Here is a 27,075-nt window from a genome sequence, read left to right as displayed (position 1 = left end):
GTTCTGACATTACTTTTAGGACAACTGGCATGGGAAATACACTTTGAATGCTCTCCTTCAAGAGGTGCAATGCTTTAACACATAGGAACAGCTCTGTTCAATAACCACATCATGATGGAATTTAAAACTCTTTCTACAAGAGCTGGTTGAGCTGGAAAATTTCTACTGGGTCAGAACTGTGACAAAGCAATTCAAACACCTTTTGTAAAAAGGAGAAAACCCTTTGTAATGAGAAATCAACCTAAGAATGAAGCACAAGATTTAATATCTTCATATTAATGCTTGGTTGAAACTGCTGCCAAATTAAGCCAAAATTTCCACAACCCACATCCTATTTGAGGAGACCAGAGCAGCAGTTTCTAGAGTTTTGTTGGCTTTTAGCTTAACCAGAACAAAAAGCCAACTTGTCTCTTTGTGACTTACCACCAAGGTGTATGATTCATGGGCAAATGTTTCTTCCAGACAGATATCACATTCTCCAAGTACAGATGGGAACTTTACTCACACCCATTGCAGCAAAAATTTCTTACAAGGAATAAACTTTGGGGAAAAGCATCACAAACAAGCAGACTCTTTGTATACTTTTTTTTTTTAGTTGACTTAAAAGTTCCAAAGTAGAGTATTTTTTCCAAGACCAAAGCAAATACAGCAGAAGCAGTACAGATAAATAGATCTATTAAGCCAAACACAATTCTTTGAAAAATTGCAGTAGTCATTCTAAAGACTGAATATAATTGGCTTTTGAGAAATCAGACCTTAGTCTAGACAGAGCAAACTGTGCTATTAGCCAGCTGTTAGGTGGTATACTACAAGCTCTGGCACTGACAGATTTTATTCACTGTCTTGACCACCAGCTGTTTTTTCTGCAGGTAAAAACTTCAGTCACTGCCATTGTAGAAACCAAGGAGTTCAACAATCCTGCTTGTATCAGGAGTAACAATAACATTCTGGTTTTAGTTTCAGTCCTCATTAACTTTTGGCTTGAGACACCTGACATTACTTACCAGCACTAAAAGTGTAATTGCAAGGGCTCCCAGGACAAATACTTCTATATAAAGAAAAAACTAAGTTTCGACAGAAACTAACACTTAGCATGATTGACTTTACCATATTCATGCTATTAGTCATGTTTCCATCATGAATCCAAGCGTCCACCTAAACAAAATGAACCAGAAAAGGTTTGGTTGAACATGTTACCTCATGAGCCACCACCACAAAAGCTTCACAGCTTAAGCAGGTCAGGACAAACCCTCTGGAGAGAGCTGAACTTCACTAAATGTACAGAAATGGAAAGCCAGTCTGTAGGCACTTTACCAGTGGGTACTTCACCTCAAACACAGCAGAATACTATTGATTAAAGACCAAAATCAGTACTTTAGTCTTCAGATACCAAGATGGGTATCTTCTTCATTCCCTGACTTTAGAAATTCAATTCTTTTGCTGAATTTGGTAGCCTTGAAATCTTTAAAACCCTTATGTCCCTCAGGAAAGAACAATCCAGGTAATTATTTCTCCATTCTCTACAAACAGAAAGGCAGAAGACACTGACTTTTAATGAAAATATGGCTCCAGCTGCTGAAGGCTGTCCAGCAGCATTTAAAGCAGCACTTGAGATATTTCACATTTTCCAGTGTATTATCCTGTCTCACTAAATAGCTGAGACAGGAAAAAAGAAATCTCAGAAGTGTAGCTGGCAAAAATCAAAAGGGCAAATAGTAAAGTTCCTTGTGTAGGTTTTCATATGGATATGGAGCTTGTATTTGTGGCCCACTAAGGAAGACCAAAACATTGGTCTGAGCAGTGAGCTGAGGGTGACAAATCCAGATGAGTATTTGATGGAAATGCATAGGCTGTAGCATTGCTATTCAATCACAGTGATTAAGACTTTTCCAAAATATGCAGTTGCTCTGACAGACAAACAGCTCTTTCAGATCTTTGGCAAATCTTGGGCTAACCAGATTTAAAATCAGTTTTAACACTTTAATTGAAAAGATGTAAAGGCATGTCAAAATTCAATGGGAACAGATATCTGGAGTATAAATATTTCATCATCAATCCCTGTACTTGACTCTATTTTTCCCTCCACCCAAATGAAATTTGTTTTTGAAACAGCAGAGAAGTTTCTGCTCCCCAAATCTGCAACACTATCATGTTTTAAACTTTAGGCCACACAACTCAGTTTGTCATTGGTTTTCAACTGTCCCATTAGGCAGTACATGGTTTGATGAGCTCAGCATTCTTGTTCTTTTTCTGTAAAGCACCTGGCACAATTCAGATCTCCTATCATTACAGTCACCCAGAAATTCTCTGTAAACCAGAAGCCAGGCTAAGGAGCAAACCTGAGCAGCTGAACAGGATGCTGATCCAAACCCTTCTGCCATCTGATTCTCCCAGTGCCACTGGTGCATCATCCACCTGAGGCTGCCCTGACTGACCCTCAGCAGGGCACTGCAGCAGGTCAGTGGGGCACAGGAAAAGGCTGCACACCAAGCTGCAGCCTGGGGCAGCCACACTTGCACCACCCCAGGGAAGCACCCACATGCAAACACTGCACTGCCACAGGAGCCAAAATGGGCAGCTGCAAACCAGATGATGATGTCTGGAGGGAAAAAGCAGCAGGGAAGTCCTCCAGGACAAAAGCAAGTATGGCTAAGCATATGTAAGTGTGAAAGAGAAAGCTCTTCTTGCAGAAACTGCACACACTTCAAGGAAAAAGAAAAAACCAAACCAACCAATAAATCAAGAGCTGAGTCAGCCATCAGTAGCATGAGACAAACCTGAACAAAAACCAAGAGCAAGAATACAAAAATACCATTTGACACCCTTCTTACAAATCTAGATCTGATAATATGATGAATCACAAACACTTCCACCTCCTTTTATATTAGGATTCAAAAAGAATATACACATCTTCACAAAATGCATTTAGTTGCCATATAATATACTTGGATTGAAATGAAATTTGCACTTTGAAAAAAATTTTTAAATAGTATGAGAATATTCCCTCACATTTCTCCACCAAATTTCTTCTTTAAAATGTAACAAGCAAAGGGCACAGAGATGGGACCTAGAAAAGCATTTTTTCTCCTGATGATACTCTGTACATTTTACTGTATTTACACTGAAGGAAATGAACAGAAGTCTGAAGAAATTAAACACTTTCCAGTGCTAAAATCAAAACATAAGCATACAATTTTTTAATTTCAGTATTTTAAAGTACAGAAAGTGGAAACTATGAATATCAAATACAAATTTAAACAAAGCCACTTGTCCTCCCCTAGAATAATCAATGTGAACTACTTATAGAAACTTACAAATTTAAAGTAAAATCAAAACAAAATAAATACTGTACATACACTTTCCCTGCCTGCAGGCAAAAGAGGATGGGAAATACTGTTATGAATTGAAAAAAATGCTCTTAAAGCTGCAGCATCCCATTTCCCAGCCAAATACTTAACACAGTAGTGCGTTTCTGTAAAAAGGAAGACACACATACACCGACCCCTACTGAGCAGACAAGCTAACATTTTCAGAAACATTTAGAAGGAAAGATAGAAATTAGACTATGAGAGTAGAAAAAGGAGGAAAAGACAAATGGGCCAGCAAAACATTACTACAAAACTAGTAAATATAGCCAAGAACTAGCCCCGTTTTTTGTTTGGTTTTTTTTTTTTTCAAATTCCATGTTTGTTTTTTTAAAAAAAAAGATTCACCAAAGCATTGGCAGCAATAGACATTTCCCAGCAGAAGTGACAATACATATCAATATAATCTCTTAAAGTGATCCCTTTCATTCCCTTCCCACAGCATGAAACTCTTATGGCTTAATTTATATTAAAAGTAGAAAAAGTCCTTTTTTTTCCAAACAGAAATGCAGCCTATGAAGAACATGCATCTCCTTATCAGTGCTACTTTCATTTCCCATCCACTGCATGACTTATCATTCATACTCTCCCACAAAGAGGGTTACCAGGGTGGTTTTTTGTTGGGTTTATTTTTTGGAAAAATGGATGTTGCAGCTTTTCATCTTGTTTAACAATAAACAGTAAGGCCCTTGGTTCCATTTGTATTTCTTCTGTCAAAGAGTAGTGCTGGGCTCACTCAGCCCCAGAACTACCAACAGCTTTTAATGGTCTGGAAGTATTCTGTGAATGACACTCTGGAAAGACACAAGGCTTGGGGGTCGTGGTGGGAGTGTGAAGGGACAGGTGGGCACGTGGAGCCTAAGGAGGGCAAAGCCACTGGGTCATTCTAGTTCTGCTTAGGCTCCACAGCTACCAAAAAAGGGGTAGGCAAGATTCCCACCAGCTCTGGCTTTGAAATCCTGCAAAAAATTTTCAACACTTGCAACTTTATGGTCTCTTGAGTGAAGGCAGCTTATGCCTTAAGCAAAGCCAAAGTGTCTAAAATGTGACACTGTGCTCTCTTACATCTCTACCAAAGGTAACACAAGCACTTCAACCACCAAAAATTAAAAACAAAAAATCAAAACCCCAAACCCCCCCATGTGATCAGAAAACAACAATTTTAACTCTCAACATCTAACCCTTCCAAAATTCTCTTTAAGAATGAATTCATGTAGAGTATTATAGGTTGCATAGGTAATCTACCTCAGAGGTCAACAAAGGCTACCCTGTAGCCAGGGTTTATTAGCAAGTATAATAGGAAAAGAAAAGGGAAAGTTGCTGGAAGAATCTTGGATATAGTTTCTAGGTGGTCTTTCCATTTTCATGTTTGTTTCTTTGTCTGCAATTGTAGAAATGTGAGAACTTAAGAGAGTGGGAAAACCCCTACAATATTTCATTTCCTATTCTGCCTACAAAAACAATTTTTTTAAAAATTGAGTTTTATGCCAAATGCAAGTTCTCTGACTTTTCAAAAAATATTACCCTTGAAAAAAGTTACCATAGCAGGTGTCATTTGCTGTTGTCCAGCCAGTGTTCCCTACTCCCTCCCTCTTCCACCCCAAATGAGACAGCAAGGAAAAAAATTGGGCTTTTTCTCTCCACTACAACAACACAAGGTTCAGTCCATCTACAGAAAGACTGGTGCAGAAGTGATTTCAGCTAGAATACAATAAATATATCTCTACATACAAATACACAAAACAAGTGAGGTCACCACATCCTCTTCATGAGCTACCAGGAGATTTCTTTTTTCTTGTTTGTTGTTTTTGCTTTTTTTTTAAATACTGCTCAACATGGCAATTTCTTTTGAATTATTTGTTCTGAGTTGGAACATCAGATTTAACTTCTGCTGGAAGCATGGATATTTGAAGAAAATGGGAATGAACCTCTGCCTGTTGACAGCCTGTGAAGAGACTATGACATAAATTCATGACAGTGGAGAGCCACTCAGAAAAAAAAAGTTAGAAAATTAGAGCAATAGAAAGGATAAAACCAAGAAGAAATAATATATATGGGTCCAGCCATATCTATATTTCAACTGTAAGATACAGATAAATAGCGTGGATGGTCAGAAAAGAGACTCTGTATAAACCAATCACATGTACAAGGAAAGCATACTCTGTATTTGAAAATTCCTTACTCCAGATTCTATTCTGGCATACTTTTACTTCAGACAAAAATCTGTCTTTAAGGAGAGAGAATTCATTCTTTATTCTGCTCTGAATCTGATTGCTGCCCTAAACTGGAATTTTCTATCATTAGAAATTGCACAGCCAGCAGGAAGGAAACAGTTTGGTTCAATATGCTAAAGCTGAAACAGTTTCCAAAGCCTGGCAGGCATGAAACCCATTTGCTCAAGTTTAAATGAAGAGAAAATTTATATGGGTATATAATTTTAACTAATATTGACAACATACTTTTACTTACTTTGGTGAGAACATATTAGAAGATAGTTAAAATATTCTCTTTTAACTATTTCCATCTAGAAAACATAGCACCTGAGAACAGCAAGTCCTTATAGTCATTTTCAGCACCTGTAGAATACTACTTAGCTTATCTTCTGCTTTTTACAAATCCTTGACTACCTCCATTCCCAATATTCTAAAGGTTGATAACTTGTGTTAAATTAAAAAAAAATTAAAAGACTAAAAACTTGGTTTTGTGAAACATTAATTAGCAAACAAAAAATAGTTTAAAAATTCACCTATACAAGTCACAGAAGAAGTTAAGTCATCATAATATAAAAGCAGGGCTGCAAAAAACACACCTAAACTATAATTTCCAAGCTATGGAAGTAAAGTAAAGTAAAGCTATGAAAGCTACCTGACTTTTTTTGCAGTGGCACTATATTTTGATGCTTCTCCATTTAGAAACAGGATAACATAGTGCTGCTAACTGGTTCTGACCCTGCAGCAATAAAGAACACCTGACATCAGAACTATTTGCACAAATTTCTAAACTCATTCATAGTCTAGCCTAAATAAAAATAACTCTGCACAAATATTCCGGAAAATAAAAGTGACTTTGTTTTTAAACAACAAGAGAAAATTATTCCAGTATAGGATATGGAGGAAGGAAAAATTGGTGTGGAAAATTAAAATCAATTTGATAACTTGGACAGCTATGCAGGAGTATTTTTACTCTTACCAATCAAAAAAAAAAAAAAAAAAAAAAACAAACCATAAACCCCAACCAACAATATTGTTGTCATTAGCATATTGACATTTACATTTTGGCTGGACCCTGCAAAATGCCCTTTTTCCAGAATCAAGTAAAAGTATTCCCCTTTCTGCCTTCATCCCCAACCCTCAAAAGTTAAATATTTAATTTTATATTACAGAAAAATACAAATTTTAAATCAAAATTATTTACAATACTTCAGAATTGGCATTTGCTATCAGCTCTGTATAAAGCCTGACACAAATGGTCATTCTGATACCAGTAAGCTACTTAAATGCTTATATATATGGACCAGTTAAGACTTCTCATTTGTTGTCTTGCCCAGCTTTGAAAGCAACACACATTCTCCTGCTTTCATGACTCCTCAGTAAAATGTGTTTAAAGTACAATAACAACACTTTAATGCTTCTTCCATGCTACATTAAGTAAAATGCCAAATCTTTAAACTGCAATGTGTATCTTATGAGTTACTTGAGAGCAACTGTTCTGAAGAAACATTTATCTTAACTGATGCCCCCGTTCCTCCAAAAGATGTATTGGGTCTTCCTCCTTTGTACCAACTCTTAAATAACTAGTACAAATACAATTTCAGGGAGTCTTTTTACACAAGAAAATCATCACAGACAGATCATCAGGAGGAAAATATGAACTCAGATTTGGAGGAAAGAGGTGTATTTTAAAACAAGTTAGCTACTGGACCAACATAAGAAAATTCTTCTGTCTTTAGGAGTCTCTTCTAGTCCATTAAATAAATAAATCTGATATTAAAAAGGACAGGTCAAAAATAATCAAGCTGGCAGAGAATATGCAACTTGCAAGTCAACAGAAGCCCAGCCAATAGCTTACAAAAAGCAGGAAAAAAATAATAAGATTCCTTATGCCTTAATTTAAAAAATAATTAATAATGCATCTCACCCCTATTTAAGACTATAACCTGAATATCAAATTTAGGAGTCCAGACTAATCACAATTAATGTGGCTCTCCACTGCACCAAACACACATTATCAAAACAATTTAAAACTTTCACATTATTAAATCTAAATTAATAACTCCCCACAGAAAAAGTCTTCCAAATAAATAGTTTCTTAAATGAATTTTAAAGTTGTGAAAAATCTATCAGAAATAAATTATTGATAAACCACCTTCATCATCTTCCCCTTATTAATTTAGGTCAGAAACTACCAGCAACAAATGATATTCAAGCCCTGATGAGAGACTATTTCTCACAGTCCATGTCTCTCTGAAGATTTCCCCGTTCCCGTATGGTTATTGCTGAGCAGGTGTGGCACAGTGAAAATGCAGCATTGGGTTGGGTTTTTTTTGTGTGGGTTTTTTTGTTTTTCCTTTTTTTTTTTTTTCTTTTTCTTTCTTTCTTTTGTTCATCAGGCAGTGTTTTCTATGGTACATGCAAGTCTGCTTCAAGCAGAGGAATAACAGCAGCTCCAGGCTCTGTTGCCCTCAATACTGGTCTGTAGGAAAGACAGCAGTAGTACAGGTAGCAGCTACATTAAACAAAGAAGCGTGCATGGCCATTCCGGTTCAGCTTCAGGATCTTCCCAAGGCGCTGTTTAGCAGTTGCCATTCCTTTCTTTGGACGTTTGCCTGAAAAACCCAAGCAAGGACTTCAGTCAGGAATTTCGGGATAAATTTTAATCGCTGTACAACAATGGTGAAACCCAGCTTTCAAGGTGAAGTGAGCAAAATTTTCACCAGAATCAGTTTGAAAAACAAACAGGGAACCAGAATAGTTAAAAAGAACACCCCCAGGAACTATTTATCATAAATAAAATGAGTGTATTGTTACTATCAGCTCTGTATGAAGCCTGACACAAATGGTCATTCTGATACCAGTAAGCTACTTAAATGCTTATATATATGGACCAGCTAAGACTTTTAATATTTACAAATTTACAAAAATATTTACAAATGTTTCCACTCTAGGATGTAGTAGGGGAGAACTTCAACTGAGCTTCCTGAATTTTATTCAAGTTATTCTTGAGTAAACTACAGAATATAAACTAGAAACTAAAACCTACATAGTATGCTCATCAGACTATTTCTGAAGTGTTAAGAGTTTCTAAACCTTCATTTCAATAAGCTAATCTGATTCAGGCCAGTTAGACCTCTCTTAATTCCAACCTCTCCATATTCTGTGCCAAAATCTGAGTGTCCACAGCATGCTCCCTTTGTGTTTTCCCTCAAGGTCTAATCCTGTCCTTTACTCAGTTTCTGCATTTAGTATTTTACTTCCCTCCCCCATGCCCGCTCTGGCATTACCTTTTGTTGCCTGGTTGCTGATGGGGGGTGGATTTGATGCTGGCCTCTTCGTTGGGTGCAGTGGTACAGACAAGGACGTTTCCCCATAGGGCCTGTCAGGGCTAAGGCTGCCATCACTCAGCTGACACTCTGCTTGCATCAGGCTGGAGTCTCGTGTGTATTTGCCATGCTGAAAACTCAAGCTGTTGCTGTGGACTATGCTTCTGTTTTCCTGAACCTTAAAACTGGCTTCTGATGCACCCTCCTTCTTGATATATTTTTGAGTTTTATTTGCATCCTAGTATGGAAATGAGAAGAAAAGATGTACAAGTTAGTGGCTTCTGGCTACAGGTTCACTCTGCTTTTTCCAATTATACTACTGTGACTTTGAAATAGGTATTTCAGCAGTTCCACCAGATTCTGGCCATTTTAGGAGTCCATCATTTCTTTTAGAATAGATACCTCTTAAAGATAACACAGTTTTTTGCAAGCTTTTCCACATGCACCTAAGGGCAATGCTACAGTTTAAGTACACATACTAATGTACTCAATTCCTCTACTTCTTGTTTTCAGTTTGCAGTGACCAAAACAAATGCAATTGTTCTTGATTAAACCAGCCACTATAACAAGCCATACCATAATCACGGGCTACTTTAAGAGGTGATTTGTTTTCAAAATTCAGCTGATGAGAGAATAAATGCTAAATTGGGAATTACAAACCGCAAAGGACTACCATGCAGTCAAATATTCTTACAAAGCAAACACCACAAAGCACACAGTTAAAAACAGTGTTAACGGCTGTAATTTTGCAACTTTAGTTGTTCAAATTAATTATTTTAATACTTCTAATACAGAGAAGTTCAGAAATACTAAAAAATTCACAGTATAGAAAAGCTCAGATTGTCAGAGTGTAAGGCACAAAACCTTTCATTCCTTGCTGGATTCCATTTGGACATCAGAAAACAAAAATATTCCTACCTGCTAGCTGTTGAAAGCTATCAGTTTAGCAGTACCAATTTCCTAAGCAAGTATTTTTACTATAGATACTATCAACATGTTCTGTGTGTTCTGATGTTCTAGTTGGGAATAACAATGAATAAACAAAGTGCTTCCCCAGTTAGAATTAATATAAATTCACACATTTTTAATACAGTATTTTTTATTTTTCAAGATATTGCCCTGAGCACCTTAAATTAGGCACTAATGAGAGAAAAGAATTTGAAAGGAAAAAACCCAAAACAACAACAGTGAAAAAATCCATGACAAAAATAACCCAGTTACCAGAAGTATCTGTCAGATACACAGTGTTTAAAGACCAGCCCACCATGCCTTCTGTACTTAAAATTTCATGATCTCTTCTCCTATAAAAATGGGTTCAATATGTTCTAAGTATTGCTTTACCTGAGGGGTAATCCTCGAAGCTTCATTCAGGTGTCTTGTCCATGCTGAAGTTCCCAAGTCTCCTTCCTCCTCCTTCACAGACCTACCTAAAGAGAAGTTCAACAAGTTTAAATTTTGATACTTTCACTCGGGCCACAACTTTCCCATTCTTGTAAGTATACCACAAAACTTTTAGATGGAAATATTTAGGAGGGGTATTCTGATAATAAGCTAAGTTTGCTCCAGTTTTCAGAAGTAATACTTTTTATAGAAAAAAACAACAATGCAAACCCACAGAAGACACCTTTTTAAATGTCAGCCTGATTTATTTAAAAGCTACTAATCTAATAACTACAAATCTAAAAATGCAACTTTAAGTGACTATTCTGAGCACTGTCCCAAAAGCAGGGAGCAGCAGTTCCTCAGTTCAGACACCTACCACATTCCATGGGTTTGTGGCTCTGAGATGGCTGTCTGTCTTTATGCCGACTTCTGGGGTAGCTTCTGTGTTCCTGAAGAGAGGTTCTTTTATTTGTGCAGTCTGTGCTTTGAGTATGACCTGGTAAACATGTAGTATAGTGCAATCCTGCCATAGAAAGCATGCCCTGAATAGCTTCTTCTTCTGTACTTGTCGAGGTAGGACATTCCCTAGGAAAATCAAGGGAGTAGTGAGCAGTTCAAAACAGAAACCTTTGAAGGACTGATTTTTACATTGCTATAAAGTAGAACCATAAATACATGCTAAAAGATCTAACAGTTCATAAAAAATGCCCACAATGTGCTTACTTTTTACTGGGAGTTTCATTTCTGGATGGCTTCTGGGTATTTTGACAAAGGTCTCTTGTGACCTTAGATTCCTCTTTGAAATTTGATGTTACTTCCTGCTTCTCTTCATCACCTGAGCTTTCTGACTCCTCTGTGGAGGAATCCTTCTGCTGAAACAAGAGGAAACAGTATGCAGAATGGTCACTAGACCTCCTAAGTGGAGACTCTACTGATGCCTTAGGTTTTAGTTTTAATATTTTTCAGATTCTGTACTGCTTTAGTGTGTAGTTCTGAGCTTCATATAAGGGTTGGTGAGCTCTCTTCACAGAGTAGGGAGACAAAACAATTCCTTTCCTAGCTTGGGACCAAGGACAAATGATCCAAATTCCAGGTCCAAAAGCATAAACAATGTGGACTGAAGAGAGAAAAACAAGAAGGATGGCACTGCCTAAGCTAAATCAATAATTGGACAATTAACTCCAATATGCAAACAGACCAGAACTTATCAAAGTGTGAGACCTCGTGACTGGCTGACCATTTTGTGACCATTTTGGGTTCATCTTGGGTGTAGCCCTGGCTGGGCTCTTGTACTGCCCAAGGTGGATCCATTGAGGCATTTCAATAAACACCTACTTTATTCCTTTAGCTCTGTCTAGCCTCTGTTCTAGGTCAGCCTTCACAAGGCAGCACTACCTAAATTTATGCTAAGTGAAGAATTCAAAAGCTTCAAGGTCCAACTGTTTTTATACTTACAGTATCCAGAATGCAGCTAATCTGAATATAGCAGCTGAGATCCTACACATTCAAATTTTGCAATACTGATAAGTACATGTTCCACAATACAGAAGGCATCTCCAAAATCCATTTTTTACAAAGCACCTCACATATTACACCATACACAAATCACTGCATTCTCTTTCATGAGAGCATTAATTATTCTTATCTTCAATATTCAAAGTACAGGGTAAAAATACAGAAGTATGGTTCCAAGCAGCAGACAGACCTGATGCCTATTATACTTAACAGGAGGACATATTCTGCCCCACAAAACTGCTTCTGGTTCCTGCTCTCACAAAATGTAACTTTCAACAGAACTATCTCTGATGAATGACAGATGCTCCCAGGTAAATCCAGAGGACAGCAGGAACAGAGACACAACAGCTGCTGCCTCTCTTACAGAGGCACAGCCTCATTTCATGAATGAAAGAGCTTTTCAGCTCCTGCTGAGATTACAGCTTGTATGGGCAGGAGCTTCTCAAAGGTGGAGCAACCATATGTGACTCAATATGCCTTTACAGGAAGCAAGGGCTACAGTACATATGTTCCATCTTGGTAATTCAGACTAATCTATTTTCAACAAGTACAGAGAACATCACCATTTTTTTTCTCAAGACAAGGAATATATGTGACACTCAACAGAGGTTTTGAAAACATAAGATCAGAACATTCATAATTCTTAAAGACTGACACCATTATTATCCCCACCATCAAAAACAGAACTGGAATGAATGAAGTGCATTTTATCACCAAGAGGTATTTTTATATAACAGTTTCATTCACACGAGCAGCTTCCTAAAATTAAAAAGCAGGAGAATATGGAAAAAACTAAGAGAGTAAGTACAGCACAAATATAAAACATTCACTCATTTACGAAGTCACACAAAACTGGCTATGTTCTCCTGCAAAGATGAAATATATCACTTCTGAGCAACCACTGATTCTGTGTCTTAGAAAAGGAAACCTGAGCCAAAGCTGCTGGCAATGCAGTTTAGGAAACCAGAAGAAATCACACCATGAAGGTTCCTATCACTTACTCCAACATTTAGATTAGGTAATGATGAAAGACAGCAAGTATCAAAGACAGCAAGTATCAAAAAAAAAATCCACACCACCATGGAAAAAGGAGGAATATGAAGACTTCTTGGAAAGTCATATAATAGGCTGACAAGTGAAATAAAGACCAAGGCATTAGCCTTCCAGATGCATGAAATAAAAATGTCAGGTAATCACTTCACCTTACTGCTAACCAATAAAAATTTAAATTACTAAGGACAAACCCAATTTGCAAATGAAAAAATAATTAAAGTATTTATAGACACATGCACACATCTCTAAATTCAAGAAGTTGTATTAAAAAATATGTTTGTAAATATCTACACATATGTGTGCATTCATACTTTATTTAATTCTGAAGAAATCACCATAATCTAGACCCTCAAATGGAGGACTCCCATCTATTTCCAACAGTCTAAAATCCCTGAAAAGGATTTAGCCACTTCAGGTTGTTTATAAAACTGAATACCTGTAAGATTGTTTCCTATAACCGTGCTCTAAAAGGAAACTGTGTGGTAGACACTCATAATTTGAATGATGAAATTTAGACTTGTTATTAAAGAAATAAATAAAGCAACTAGGACCTGACTTTCCTCAGACTTTGCTTGGTCCAGAGCAGGGCTCATCCTCTGCCAACCCCACCTCAATGACAAAGAAGATGAAATTTGGCAAGATAGCATATCTTATTTTTTTTCTCATCACTAGAATAAATGAAGAATGAAGCAGTACATTGTTTGATATTAATCTGAACAAGAACTACAAACGTTTTTATTGCTGCTTTAACACAAACTTTGACCAGACAAATATGAAGTACGTAAGCAAAATTATATTTAATTGCTTCATTAATTTCTGAGACTTTTTTATATGTACCTGTGTAGTGCAATCAGGCTCAGATTCTTCTGAATCAGAAATATCAGAGTACTCTGAGGATCCATTCCTGAGTTCTGATTTCACACTTTCAAAGAACACTGCAGAGAGAAGGATTAAAATATAAGACACAACATTAACTATGTTAATATATAACAATTATTTTTGAAGCAAAACCCAAGAAACACATATTTTGTTTTTAACAGTCTGTAAACAAAGGCAAATGCACACAGTGATCTGGTTCACAAGTTTGCTTAGGACAACAGTGAGTTTTCTACTGCTGACCAACAGACTCCTCAAGCAATTGAGCAGATGAAGACAGGAAAAAACAGTTTATATTTCTTCTTTCCCAAAGGGCACCCACTTCAGAGATGCCACTTGGGCAGTTTCTGGGGTTTTTTTGTAGAGGTTGGAGTCAGAGCAGTTTTCACCAGCATGTACCCTTAAAAGACTGCATTTGTCCCAAGGAACCACAAGCAGGAAACACATTGCTAAGTGTTTGGATTCCAGGGCTCAAGGCCAGGAATGAGCTGTACGTATACCTGGGTCAAGGCTGCTGGCAAAAATTATGATTAAGTACAAATTCGTTAAAGATGACAATGTGCAGTTCAGGTAGTGTAAGTTTTTTGGAGAAAAGCAAAATAGGGTAAAAAAAATAATGACTGTGTGTCAAGAAAATAGGGTCTAAAGAAAGAAACATGACTTTAAAAGTATTTATAGTTTCATACAAAACAATGCTGAAAGCAAAGCTGAACAAATCAGAAACTAACTTTAGAATGAAGACAAATAAAATTAAAATGTTGGTTTGTTTTCAGCATAGTTTTACATGAAATCACATAAAAGAACACAATTCTTCCTAACTATAATTATGCAAGCATAAAGGATGTACCTGTAACTATGTATACACTACAATTCTAGTTGAGGTTTGCTCTTAATGAAGACTGTGGCAAAGATCACAATTAGGCATCAAATATATTTGAAGGGATATTATTGATTTCTAAACACTGCACAGTGATAACTACTTTTAGAGTCAGAAGGAAGCTAACATGAGATTTGTCATCAGAAAGTGAGTAAATTGAACAGCTGGGACCAAAAGCTAGAGAAGACTAACTAAACTTAAGAGAGTATTAGAAAGAGCCATGAGGAATATCCAAGCACATTCAATGAGCAACACCACTGTATAGGAAATTAAGCTACATAAAGTAATGCTCAACATATAACGATAAATTAATGCTTTTAATTACTGCAGCTCACAGCAACCCAAGGGATTTCTGACTATAACTCATGCCTTTGGCTCATTTCAAAAAGGCAAATAAGATTCTAGGATAAGGAAGAGCACGAACAATACAGAAAACATAATTTTAGAGATCAAAAGAACTTTCCTTTAGACTACTATCTTTTCCAAGAAACTACATTGCTCTGTATGCCTCCAGAGACAAGGAGGAATATTCCCCAAATTGGGGGAGTGAGAGTAGTCATTATCTGTGAGATCAAGCTAAGACACTGTGAAGTAAGAAAGATCTCAAACCACTTTCCCTTCATTCACACCAAGTATCTTGCTCAATTAAGGGCAGCACTTGATCTCTGTCCCTCTGCTAACACTGGGTCACCATTTAAAACCAGGATCTTGGCATGACACACAAAGCTAGATAGAGCTTGATCTGTTTAAAAGCATCTGTCTGTGGACATTCCTCTTGGCCTCAATCCCAGTAAGAACAACCAAAGTTGGCAGCTGTTCTAGGAACAGGTAGTTCCTCTGCCAGAATTCTCTGCAGACAATGCCTTTCCCCTCTCTCTCTAGAGTCTCAGTTAAGGTAAAATAATCACACATAACACACACTCAGGGAAGTCTGAAGACACTCAATATTCAATTAAAAATATTAGGATTAGTCCTGAGCACTCAATTTTTGGAAGAACAACCTCAACATTCACTTCTAGTTCTAAGTAAATTTAATGCATTTGGATACTCACTGCCATAATCATTCTGTATCAAATAAGAGCAATAATTTTGAAGAAAAGTTACCATTTCTCTGTATGATTTTATCTTTGATTCAAGTGCAAAATTTAGTTTGATTTACTAAGTTTAATTTTGGAAGTTGAAAATCACTACAGTAAGCCTTCATTCAACATGCTGTTTGCCCTGTTTCAAGAATACCCAAGAGAGACTTCTCTCATGTGCAGGTTTTTTAATACTGTCCTCTGTGACATATGGAAGCACACTCAACAGGGATTATAGTTTGCCTTGTTAATGAAAATAATTAAATATTTTATTCAGGCTGACAGCAGAGTCAAATGGTATGGTCTGTTGTGCAGGAAACTCAGAACTGGAAGTCTCCAGAGAGTCTTATCATCTTTTAAGTGTTGACTTCAGTTTTGTAAAAGACACCTTCTGAGCCCTTTTAAGCTCTACTGTGAATGGATGTGACTTATAATTAAGCAGGGAGCTGAACAGCTATGTCAAGGACTAGTTCTATCTGCACACAGGCAGGAGCTATTAAAAACAGGCATTGGCAACAGGCATTCAATATTGATACTCTACTAATATACTGTGTGATCATCACTGCTGAACACTTGGCAGGAGGCTACCAAAAACCACTAAAGATTAGTTCCCAGTGAAGGGTGGTTTAAAGCACTGGAAAGTGGAATGAAAGTGTTTTACAGATAACCTAAGTTCTTTCCTAACCTTGCGGATTACAAAGGTCGAATGTATACGATTTTACTGATGTTAAATTATGTCTTTTCACTTGTATGGAATAAAGCAATTCATTAGTACAACATACAGAATTGTATGATCAACTATGAAATTGCCATGTTTAAAATTGGCTATGTATTATGATATTTCATTCTCTACAGTGAAATGATGTGATGAGCTTTTCACAATGAGGCATACTTTGGTTTTAAAAGCAAAGTCCAATCAGCATTCTTACATTATGAAGCAGACCTAGAGTAACAAATACTCATACAGAACACCAATGAAATCTCCACTGAGAAAAATGTTCTCCATAGCATTGAAGACTGCACTAACATAAAAAGGTGAGTTTTACTTTTCATCTCTTTCCTGTTAGCTTTTCCAATAGACAAATATTTAAGAAATGTTTTGTGTAACTTCTAATACTGCTCCTCTGATTTATTTCTTTATCCTCTATATACTCAGTCAGACTGAAATACTACAAATGGTAGTTAGACCCTCACTGAGACCATCAAAATGTTCAACTGATAGGACTTGGAGACAATCTTACTGTTCAGTGGTTTCTGGGCATCTGCATTCCCTTCTCCTTCAAATCCTGAGGGCTGCTCTTCTACCTTCACAGCTGTCTTTTTTGACCTTGTCCTGTCATCTTCATCTTCACTGTCTGCTGTGTAAAGACTTCGATCTGTAAATGGACGCCTCTCATCTCTTCTCACAAGAAAAAAAAAAAGAAGTCAGTTTTTACTCTTACAAACCTGAAGCAACCATTTTCCTTCCATTATTTACAACACACTCTCAAGATGTAACAGTAATATTCTCTTATGCTCATCTCTTCATTCTGAATTGTAGGTGTTCCCACTTACTTCCTATACAACTGTCATATCCATAAAGATATGAAGTTTAACACCAGAGTACTTTTAACGAGAAGCACTCTTATAAATAGATACAAAACAACTTTTTCTACTTTGAAGCATTCCCTTCAGTACACACCCCACTGAGCAAGTGAATGAAATGCTATAACAAAGGAATATGCAAAGAATCCCTTCCTCTTCACTTCCTAACTGTGGCTCCACTAGGGGACAGCAGACACAGACACTCCTTCTGTATTCCTAAACAGACTCTTACTGGTAAGAACTTAAGAGCTCTACAAATAGAAAAATTAACAATTGGCATAATCCAGACCATAATGACCAGGAAAAAGTGTTCACAAGCAATCCTTTATACCTAATTATTCTTCCATTTGACAGCAGAAGGCGAAGATCATTGTCTTTTGTTCTCCATTCAGGTACTGTAGAAGAGGGCTGAAAGGGCTTGTTAAACCTCCCATTCAGTTTTGAGCTTGTGATATCCTAAAGAAGTAAAAGCAATTTTGCTTATTATTTCTTCCTATGAACTCAATTATTTTTTCTGCACTCCATAAAAGATTAAATTCACTACTAGGATGGTTACCACACAGATAACCAACTGAAAAAAGCTCAGACAAAACATGTTGGGATGTAAAGAACTTCAGAAGATGACTGCACCTTCTCCTTCCTTTAATCATCTATACTCTCCTGAAGCACCTGAAACAAATACAACTTTCCTAGAATAGTCCTTTTATGTTTCCTTTGGAGAAATACCAATACACTAAGACAAGCCAGAAGCTGGGCTTGGAACTGCTACAGCAACTCCTGGGTTGGGTACGTGCTCCCTGATATTAATATCTCAGAACTGATTTAAAGGACAGCAAAGTATCAATAATGGAAAGTAACTTGCCTTAAGCAGAACGTTCTTAGCTCAAAGCAATTTGCATTTGACATAAACTCTGAAACAATCTATCCATATCTCATATGACAAAGAGTTCTAGTCTGTATTCTTACGCATCTTAAAACCATTTTCTTTTCAACAGAGATTAGAAAACTACTCTGGTTTTGGTTTTCCTTGCACACAACTCAATACTTGCCTCTTCCCATGGTGACATCTCCAGCCTTTTCAGTACCTCCCTAGTGTGAAGTTCCAGGATGTCCAGATTAGAAGGAGTTTTGGTAGCATGGTCTCGCAGCTTCCTCACCCTTCGCCTGGAGTGGTGAGGGGAAGCTGTTTCATGTGAAGATCGTGAACTTGGAGACACACCAAGAATTCCCTGAGTTTTAACTAATTTGCTGTTTTCCTCCTGTAATTAAAAGCACTTTTCAGAATAGTCTCAGAGGAATAAATCCACATATTTAAGTACTGCTTCTTATTCATCTAATTAAATGTAAATTATGTAAGGAAAATTGTTAGACATTTTAGAAAATAGCTACATGTTTCATTTGGATTTGATGTACAAAGTTTAGTTCTACTGCACCTTTTTCATTTAAGGATTTTATGCTATCCCACAAGAGTAGTGCCACCAAAACACATGGTTTTATTCAGGAAGGCAGCACAGGGTAGACATGTATTGTACACAACAGAACACATCCCCTCAGACCCATTCTCGTCACATGGAAATGTGAGAATTTTTCAAGAATCAATAACCACTGAAGAATAAAGGAGCAAAACACTGGGATGGGAAAGCAACAAAAAAAAAAAAAGGGAATCCTCCCCCAGTGAGTATTACACACAGCCATCAAACAAAGGAGCGAGCAAAAGAGATGACAACTGGACCAGAACTAACCAACAAGTAGACAGGAGAATGGAATAAGCACAGAATATCAAATTAAAATCTTTAATAACACATTAATAGTAATTTTAAGTTGTTATAAGTAACTACATTTTAGAAATGCTAACCTACAAATAATTTCACCATTAAAATCTAAAAATCAACAAAAATACATAATTATAATAATAATAAATAATAATACTGTCCATTTTCTTTATCTAAAACACCCATAGCTTAGTATTCCAAACAGTTTTCCTCTTGATATTATATTATTAAATGAATGGTAAAAAATTAAAAAGTGAATATGATCACCCAGAAGCATAACTTTGATGGAGTTGCCTGATTCAAAGATTTATTTTCTGAAGACTTATGTAGGGCTGCCTCTGTTCTTACCTCTACAGAACGAATCACTTTAGAGAGCTCTTTGATGAGATGCCCAGGCCTAATGTTGTCTGGAATTTCAAAGGCATGTTCTGTTACAAGCTGTGTGCAAAGGGAGAAGAAAAAGATACTTAGTTTTGGGGGTTTTTTTCCCAGATAAAAGCAGAAATAATACAAAATAAACAAAACTACAAGGGAAAAAATAAAAGTAAAATAAAAACCAGATTCATTTCTGTAATAATGATCTCAAACTGCCAGGACTGATATACACATGCAGTAGCTTCCAGTCCAAGCTTTTGTAGCCAGCAGATATTCCTCAGTGTCTCCAAGATTCCAAAGAAAAGGGAACAGAAAGCCATACTGACAACCACTTTATTTTTTTTTTTATCCTCAGTACAGTAATCACCTTTATCCCTTTACCATGGTCAGTATAGAGCAATACTTTGCCATTCATTAGAGTCATGACTTCAAAAACACCATAAGACTAAGGGAATTTCACCCAGACAAAAATTTAATCTCAAGAATAATCATGAGTAACCAAGATGCAGACTTTTAGACATCTTCCTGACACCCAATTCTTAAAAATTACCTTCTTAGGTTATTTAAAATCTAGCAGGTTGAAAAATGCAACTCAGAAAAAAAACCCTTATAAAAAATACAGAAAGTTGTAAGAATTTATGTTCCCTTTAATCCTCTGAAACTATATCAGAGACAGATTTTATATATATACACACACAACAGAAGTCCAAATACTCTATAGTTAGACCCAGCAAAAATATTTTGTATGTAGTTTAGATGTCCATTTAGAACACTTTTAGTTAGAATTAAACAGATAAAATATCACTTAACACACAGGCTAGAATGGTTGCCTTGAATTCCTGTAATCAACCACTTAAATGGAAAACCATCCCAAAGACTTTCAGCTACCCACATTTCAAAAATGAGATTCAGCAGCAAAATGATTGCTAGAAGCAATTCAATACTGTATGTGCATTTCATTGAACCTGGCTTCCTCTCAGTCATTAAAACAAATGCTTTCTCCCCCTCCCCAAAAAAACCCAACACCAACATATAATCATTATATGATTATTCATTTCAGTGCCCCTAATTCTACAGGGAAGATTAGATCAGCTGCTATTATTTACCATTGTTCATTCTTTGAATGTATCACACCTATACACATTCACCCTGGAGAAAACAGCAGCTCTGTCACTTAAGTGTATAATTTTTCCATCAAGTTATTGGTCATTTTAGGACCATTCAATCCTTCCTACTTCACTGTCTCAAAAGAAGACGAGTTTGAAATTCTCTAGAAAATGGCACAAAACAATTCTTTAAGAAAATTCACCTATTTTGAAAAGACATGCTCCATGACACAAATGTGAAAGCTCATGAGAGGGGTTCTCATTTGAGGAGCATGTATTTGCCATTTTTCAGGAACTGTCTGAAATCCTCAGCATGAGCAGCTCAAACTGCAATGCACAAGGCTCCTCCTGTCCTCACCTGCCCATAACTCCAAACCTATCACACACATGGTCTGCTGCACAGCAGGACTGGCTCAAGGAGGAAGCAGCAGCCAGAGAAGATGGATGTAAGGTATGAAACATGACAGCAGAAAACACTGTGGCTCAATCACTGATGCTCTGCACTTCCCTCACAATGGCTGTGTCTGTTCATCCAGTGGTTTAGGAATACTCAAAGGTCTCATTAATAAGCATTCAGAATGCTGCAAGTGCAATTGATTTTTCTTCCACAGAGAATGAGAGAATGTACCACATTCCACATGAATCAAAATACTCAATGACCTACTAGACAGTACACAAACGCTACAATACTACACCACAGCAATCTAGAAAAAAGGAATGCTAATCCAATTTCAAATCAAAGTAAGGATTTATATAGGCTGTGCTTGATCTCAGTTCAGCAGCCTAATCACTTGGCTTGCTTATTATCCATGCCACAGAAGCAAAGATGGCTTGGATTCGCACGTGGTTCAAGAGCTTAGGCCCAACATCCCATAAACACTGAGACATTGCTCACTAACAAGCCTTCATGCAGAACAGCAGGGACCAAGAGACACTGGAGAACCAACTCAGGGGGCCAGCAGCTTCATCTGGGACCAGTAATGCTACACAGGCTGGACCCCAGCACATTCCACACATAAAAACCACTTCTGCATTTGCACCTCATGTTCAGTTCCACAGAGCTCATACTGTTGGATGCAGCATTGTGCAATTATCATATACAATATCATTCATACATGTTGCATAGAAAGTTCTCTTACAAGTAGATTTTGTGGGCAGAAAGAGCAGAGAGATCTCAAAGAGCCAGTTCAAGTCTGGCTTGCAACAAGGCAATATCACAAGCAGCAACAAAGCAGAATTAATACCCTCAGTCAGAACCAAACTGCCTGTCAGTGAACAGCACTTCCCAAGAGCACTGCTTCCAAGAGGGTTTATTAGCACAGGCACATGAAAAAACACATGGAGTTAGGCCAGACCCAGCTCTGTGCCAAAACAAGCTTTCCTGGAGAAAAGAGCACCAGCAAAGCCAGCACTGATGGCATACTTATGATTTTACAAGAGTCAATCAATGTTGAGCAAGGAGAGTTTTCAACTGAAGTTAATATTCCTCAATCTGAATCTAAACTGACTCTTCAGCAGGTGTAGCTGAAATGTGCTTTCCACATCACTGACATGAATGGAAAATGAAAAATGCTATGGTATTCCATCCCTCCACTGCTTCAGATGAGGGTTAATTGACTGTATTAAGACATTTCTTAGAAAATTCCCCACCTTATCACCTTTCCTCTGGCATTCTTATCCTATCCTGAGGTAAAGCAAGGTTCTACCTCAATCAGCTATAATACTTGAGCTTATTAAATGGCCTAATAGACTTGGAATAATCATGGAATCATGATTATTGGAATGTAAGTCTTGATGAGTCTTGATGCCAAAATCCAATATAAACTTCACCCTAGCAATGGAAACATCAGTTTTTATTTTTTATGAAGTTTATAGGTCATAGTGTTGTTCAGTGACTAATCATGGAATATAAAATTGTCATTATGATTCTTCCCCAAATCAGCAGTATATACTTTCTGTAGACTTTTTCAGTACTCATTAACAAACAGATAAAAATAATCTTAAACTTTAAAAGGGCATAGATCTTCACTTAGTTTTAAATCAAAACAGAGCTCACCAAAATAGCAAACAAAATCACTTATACGTACTTCTTTTTTCATCCATAATTTTAAAGCAGTAAGTAAAGCCTTCACTCCTTGCACTAAATAGCTTGGAGGCTGGAAACCATCTTCCCTCAGTTCTAAAAAGGATACAGAAACCAATTTAGAAACACATCAAGAGAGAAAATAGAAAGATACCTACCCTTCAGCCAATAAAGTTGCCATTGTGCAACAGCACGGTAAAGGAAAAATTGTTCAAGCAAATGAAACATGGCATGCTGCATTTATGTGCATACTGTAACAAGAATGACCATGAAAAAACCAAATCCAACCCCAGAGTGATTCTACATAAAACTTCCTTTTTTAAACTTATTCTTGTATTAATTAGGGTTAGTTTACAACATACTAAAGGTCATTTAGGGAATAGGAATCCAGATCTAAAATACAGAACAAAAAAAAAAACATATTTGAAGAAATTTATTTCATTGAGAAATATTTTAGTCAAAGGGGACCAGCAGGATGTGGGATGTATCTCTAAATTTGAATTTGCACTGCTTATCTCCATACATATGCAAATGGCTCACACTAGCATACTTCCACTTCCCAAACATTTTTTGTCATCCTTCCAATTATCACAGTTCTCCCTCACATGGTTTACATCATTTTTACTCCCAAAATCAAAGGGACAGGGGGTGGAAACCACTCTGCTTCAGAACCTTCTCTTCTTAGGGAAGTTTGCGTTCCCAACTGATTGCAACTCTTTCTCATTCTCTCTTTTGCTTCATAGGAGTAAAAAAAAAGAAGGGAAATAATAAATCCTCTATAAACAGTCAAAAGTAGATTAAAACCTCTCCTCATGTTCCTGACAAATATTTCCACTTGTCAATAGCAAATGGATCAACACTAGAACCATTTGACTCATTTTATCCCCTTAAAAGAACACACTAATAAAACATCATTCTTATGGATTATATATTAGGAAGCTGGCAGAAAAAGGAAGGTTCTGTGAGTAAACAGCTGTTCTTCTCTCCAAGGCCTCCTACTTGTTAAAGGGTATTGAGAGGTACTGGCAGCAGCAATCTTCCTGCCCATTAGCTGACTTAGTTGATAAAATTTTAAGAATACAATGGAGTACAACAGGCTGAATCTTCTAGATGCAATAGAAACAACTGCATAAATTAAAAGTAATTCAAATTAATGAGTACAGCATACATGAACTATAGCACACATTGCCTATTTTGAAACCCCAAGAATTAAGAAAAATATTTAGGTGAATGCAATAATACTTGTCATGAAACACTTTCTGGCAACAAAAAGTCAAATTCAAAATGTTTGTGACCCTGTTACCATTCTATAAAATGAAGCAGAAAGACATGTTGTGCTGATTTTGCTCACTGACCTGAATTTCATAAAATGTACTGCTAACAGCTGGACATCACCATTACCCCACAAACTGAACTGGCATCATCCTTTATTCATAAAACAATGGATTCTGACTAGCAAACACCTAATTCACATGAGTCTTGATGCCAAAATCCAATATAAACTTCACCCCAGCCATGAAAACATCAGGTTTTATTTTTTGTGATGTTTATAGGTCATAATGCTGTTCAGTGACAAAACATCTGCTAAACCAAAGATTAAACATAACATGAGAATAAATTTCACAGCCCTTCCCTAAGACACAAGAGGCTCATAGCCTATGGACTCAAGGAGTCATGGGATAAAAAAAGGAGAGGGAAGAGTGGGGTGAACAGACACAGCTTATAGTTAGCTAGGTCTTACAGAAACATATGTGTGCTTTTCCAGCAGGAACACAGCTCCTATGGCTTCTGACGAGTTTGTAAGCATTAAATATGCATGAATGAGAGAAACCAAAGCAAGCTTTCAAGATAAAAATACTCTTTTTTGGAAGGAGAAGTTTTCTGTAAGTTTGTTCTGTTTGGTAAAATTTCTGAGCTGCTCTGGGGTCACTGCAAGACTTCAAATACTCATTCAGGAATCAAGGACTGTTCAATGTTTTAATTTGCTGAAGGGAGAAGAGATAATTTTCAATAACTTGTACTGTTTTCACATTAGAAACAGTTACATGGAATTCTGATCTATTCCAAAACAGAAATTGAATTCAGCAGCCTCTTCTGAAGGTTGACATCTGTCCTTTGAAATACATTGCATTATTAAGATTAAACAGAGCAGGCAGAGGGCAAGATACTTGAGCAAAAAAAGGTGAAGTCAGATAGGCACTCTCTCAAACACAGATATACATGGTACAAATACAGCAATTAAGGAATGGGTGAGGAAGTTTGGAGAAGAACAGCAGCTGTTAAGAGCTGAAGGCTGTTGAGACACCTCTTGGATAAACACTGATATAAGTGATTTAACACAGCCCATAGGAACTGGTACACATCTTTCCTACAAAAGCCCTCACAGACATCTTTCCTTCCACAACCAGCAGCAGAGGACAGCAGGCACCGTGACTGGAAAGGCCAAAGAAAATTGTAGAAGCACAAGAAAACTTCTATGTTTGGCTGTGAAGCCACCAAGAAGAAACTCACAGATATAAGTTAGGGGGATCATTTCATAGAACTACTTGCTCGAAGTAAAGGGTATCAAAGGATATTCAAAGATCTTAAATTATATGAAAGAAGCCTGGGAGAAAAAAACTGATGCCATGGTCCTTTATCACTTAAGAGAAAAAGAATTATAAGAGCAGGTATATGTGCATCTGTTAAAATAAAACATGCATTACCTTTCAATGTTTCCAGTAAGTTTTTGGCCACAAACCAACAGATGGCTTCAAAGAAAGGAAATTTGAAAAGATCCGGGGTTTTTAGCCTCTTCTCCATTTCATAACACCTGAATAAATGCAAATATTACAAAACATGAATGCTTTAATTATCAAATTCATTATTCAACTATGTAATCATTCAAATTGACACAATGTCCAAAATAAAATGAAATAAAATAACCATGGCCATGATAAATAAAAGAAGTCAAGTACCACATAGTTAAACCCCAACAAGACCACAGACAAGATTGAACTCTGGTCTCATTCAGGCTCTGACCTTATCAAGTTTGACTGCGGCACTTCTAAGAATAAAGTTGGACTTCATAAAACTAGGATACAAACCCAATGTGTGATCTTTTAACAGATGGAATTTTATCGGGATTCCACTGTAATAAATAAAAACAATATGTTTAGAAGACAGCTCTACATCTTGGACAAAAACTAAATACAGCTGCCCTTAGAGCAATGCTGACTTGAGGATGCTCATTTCAACTCGGTGTCGCACACCTGGGCTTGCTCAGTTTTGTTTTACTCACTTATACTAATCTCCAAAGTAGAATTTTTTTTTTTTTCCTCCTTTTAGTCACTTAAATTCTTGCACAGCCATCATTTTGCATTTTGCTTTTGAAACAAACTTTGCAGAAGTAAGACAAGAGAACGTGCTTGATACATTCTAACTGAAAATGCCACTACAGTCTGTTAGAGAGCCTGTACCACTTTGATCCTGGTTAAGTGCATGAAGAAAAATCTCTATGAAAAGAATATCCTACTTACTGGGGAACAAGTACAGGAAGAGCTGAGACTAACCTGAGCTGCATGCCAATGTTGAGGTTGTGCAAAAAGTTTCCTCCAAAAGCCATACAATCCTGAGATGTGAGCACAGCATGAATCCAGCCTGAAATGACAGATTGTGAAACTTAATAACATATGAATTATTCTAGGACTGTTCTTAAATACACATCTAAGTAAAAATGCTGTTCCTGAAAGAAAAAAGCAAACAGATTTGTATTCTTTGCTAGGAACAAGTAATTTTAACAACATGTAAACTACAGTTTTTCAGAAATCTAATGGAACTGTAGTTTTCTGAAATAATTAAGCTTAAAACATTTATCACTGGGAGGGGGCGGTAAGGATGCAAAGACAACTTGTCAAGTAAAAATTCCAAAAGTTTTCACTCCAATCCACAAATATAAACAACTCAGGAATGGAAAAATATACTGAACAAAAGACCAAGTCATAAAAATAAAATTATATGTCTTTCAGTATTTACATGTTGCTTACAGTAACTGGGTTGTTTGCACAAAATAAAATCATTTAGCAATACTGAAGTTTCTCAAATAGGAATTCAGAAGTGGTCCCATAAATTATTCTAAATACAGCCATTCTAAGTCAAGTGAAATTATGATCAGTTTAAAACCCAGTCTAGACACGCTATAAACTTTGTCACATAACTGAAATATTGTCCTTAAGAAATCCACTATTCAACACGGTAAAGCATGGCCAACATTACACTATCGATCTAGCTAATTACTAGGGGATAATTTCAACTAAGCACACAAAAGAACACATTACATGAGCTGCCTGATTAAAAATAGTTATCTGTGAAATTTATACTGTGGAGCTTTAGTGTAAGTGAACTACAAGGAGACTTTCTCTGTCAAGATCTGGTTTTGCATGCCTACAGATGCTCTTTGACACAAGATGAGCTGGCCAGACGTTTGCAG

The 27,075-nt window shown here is 36.8% G+C and overlaps 1 protein-coding gene across 2 annotated transcripts in view; it reads right to left on the bottom strand.

Annotated features, from left to right (window-relative positions):
* Positions 1–3,169: 3,169 nt before the first annotated feature.
* The window catches only part of KDM7A (lysine demethylase 7A), a 61,956-nt gene continuing 38,050 nt past the window's right edge, over positions 3,170–27,075 (bottom strand). The window contains exons 8-20 of one of the 2 annotated variants that reach the window (XM_071422500.1): positions 26,159–26,246; positions 25,313–25,419; positions 22,612–22,703; positions 19,392–19,481; positions 18,321–18,530; positions 17,603–17,727; positions 16,929–17,086; positions 13,693–13,790; positions 11,011–11,159; positions 10,664–10,872; positions 10,246–10,331; positions 8,866–9,142; positions 3,170–8,190 (exon numbers count right to left, since the gene is read on the bottom strand). In XM_071422500.1, the coding sequence (XP_071278601.1) occupies positions 8,096–8,190; positions 8,866–9,142; positions 10,246–10,331; positions 10,664–10,872; positions 11,011–11,159; positions 13,693–13,790; positions 16,929–17,086; positions 17,603–17,727; positions 18,321–18,530; positions 19,392–19,481; positions 22,612–22,703; positions 25,313–25,419; positions 26,159–26,246 (1,784 nt within the window). In that variant the 3' untranslated portion in view covers positions 3,170–8,095. The remainder of the gene's footprint in view (positions 8,191–8,865; positions 9,143–10,245; positions 10,332–10,663; positions 10,873–11,010; positions 11,160–13,692; positions 13,791–16,928; positions 17,087–17,602; positions 17,728–18,320; positions 18,531–19,391; positions 19,482–22,611; positions 22,704–25,312; positions 25,420–26,158; positions 26,247–27,075) is intronic. The other variant, XM_071422501.1, reaches the window with a different exon arrangement.

This window comes from Agelaius tricolor, unplaced genomic scaffold (genome assembly GCF_023055355.1).
Source record: "Agelaius tricolor isolate 1412-34295 unplaced genomic scaffold, bAgeTri1.0.p SCAF_3, whole genome shotgun sequence".
Lineage (NCBI taxonomy): Eukaryota > Metazoa > Chordata > Aves > Passeriformes > Icteridae > Agelaius > Agelaius tricolor.
The sequence above is the reverse complement of the archived record's forward strand: the minus strand, read 5'-3'. Positions and strand labels throughout refer to the sequence as shown.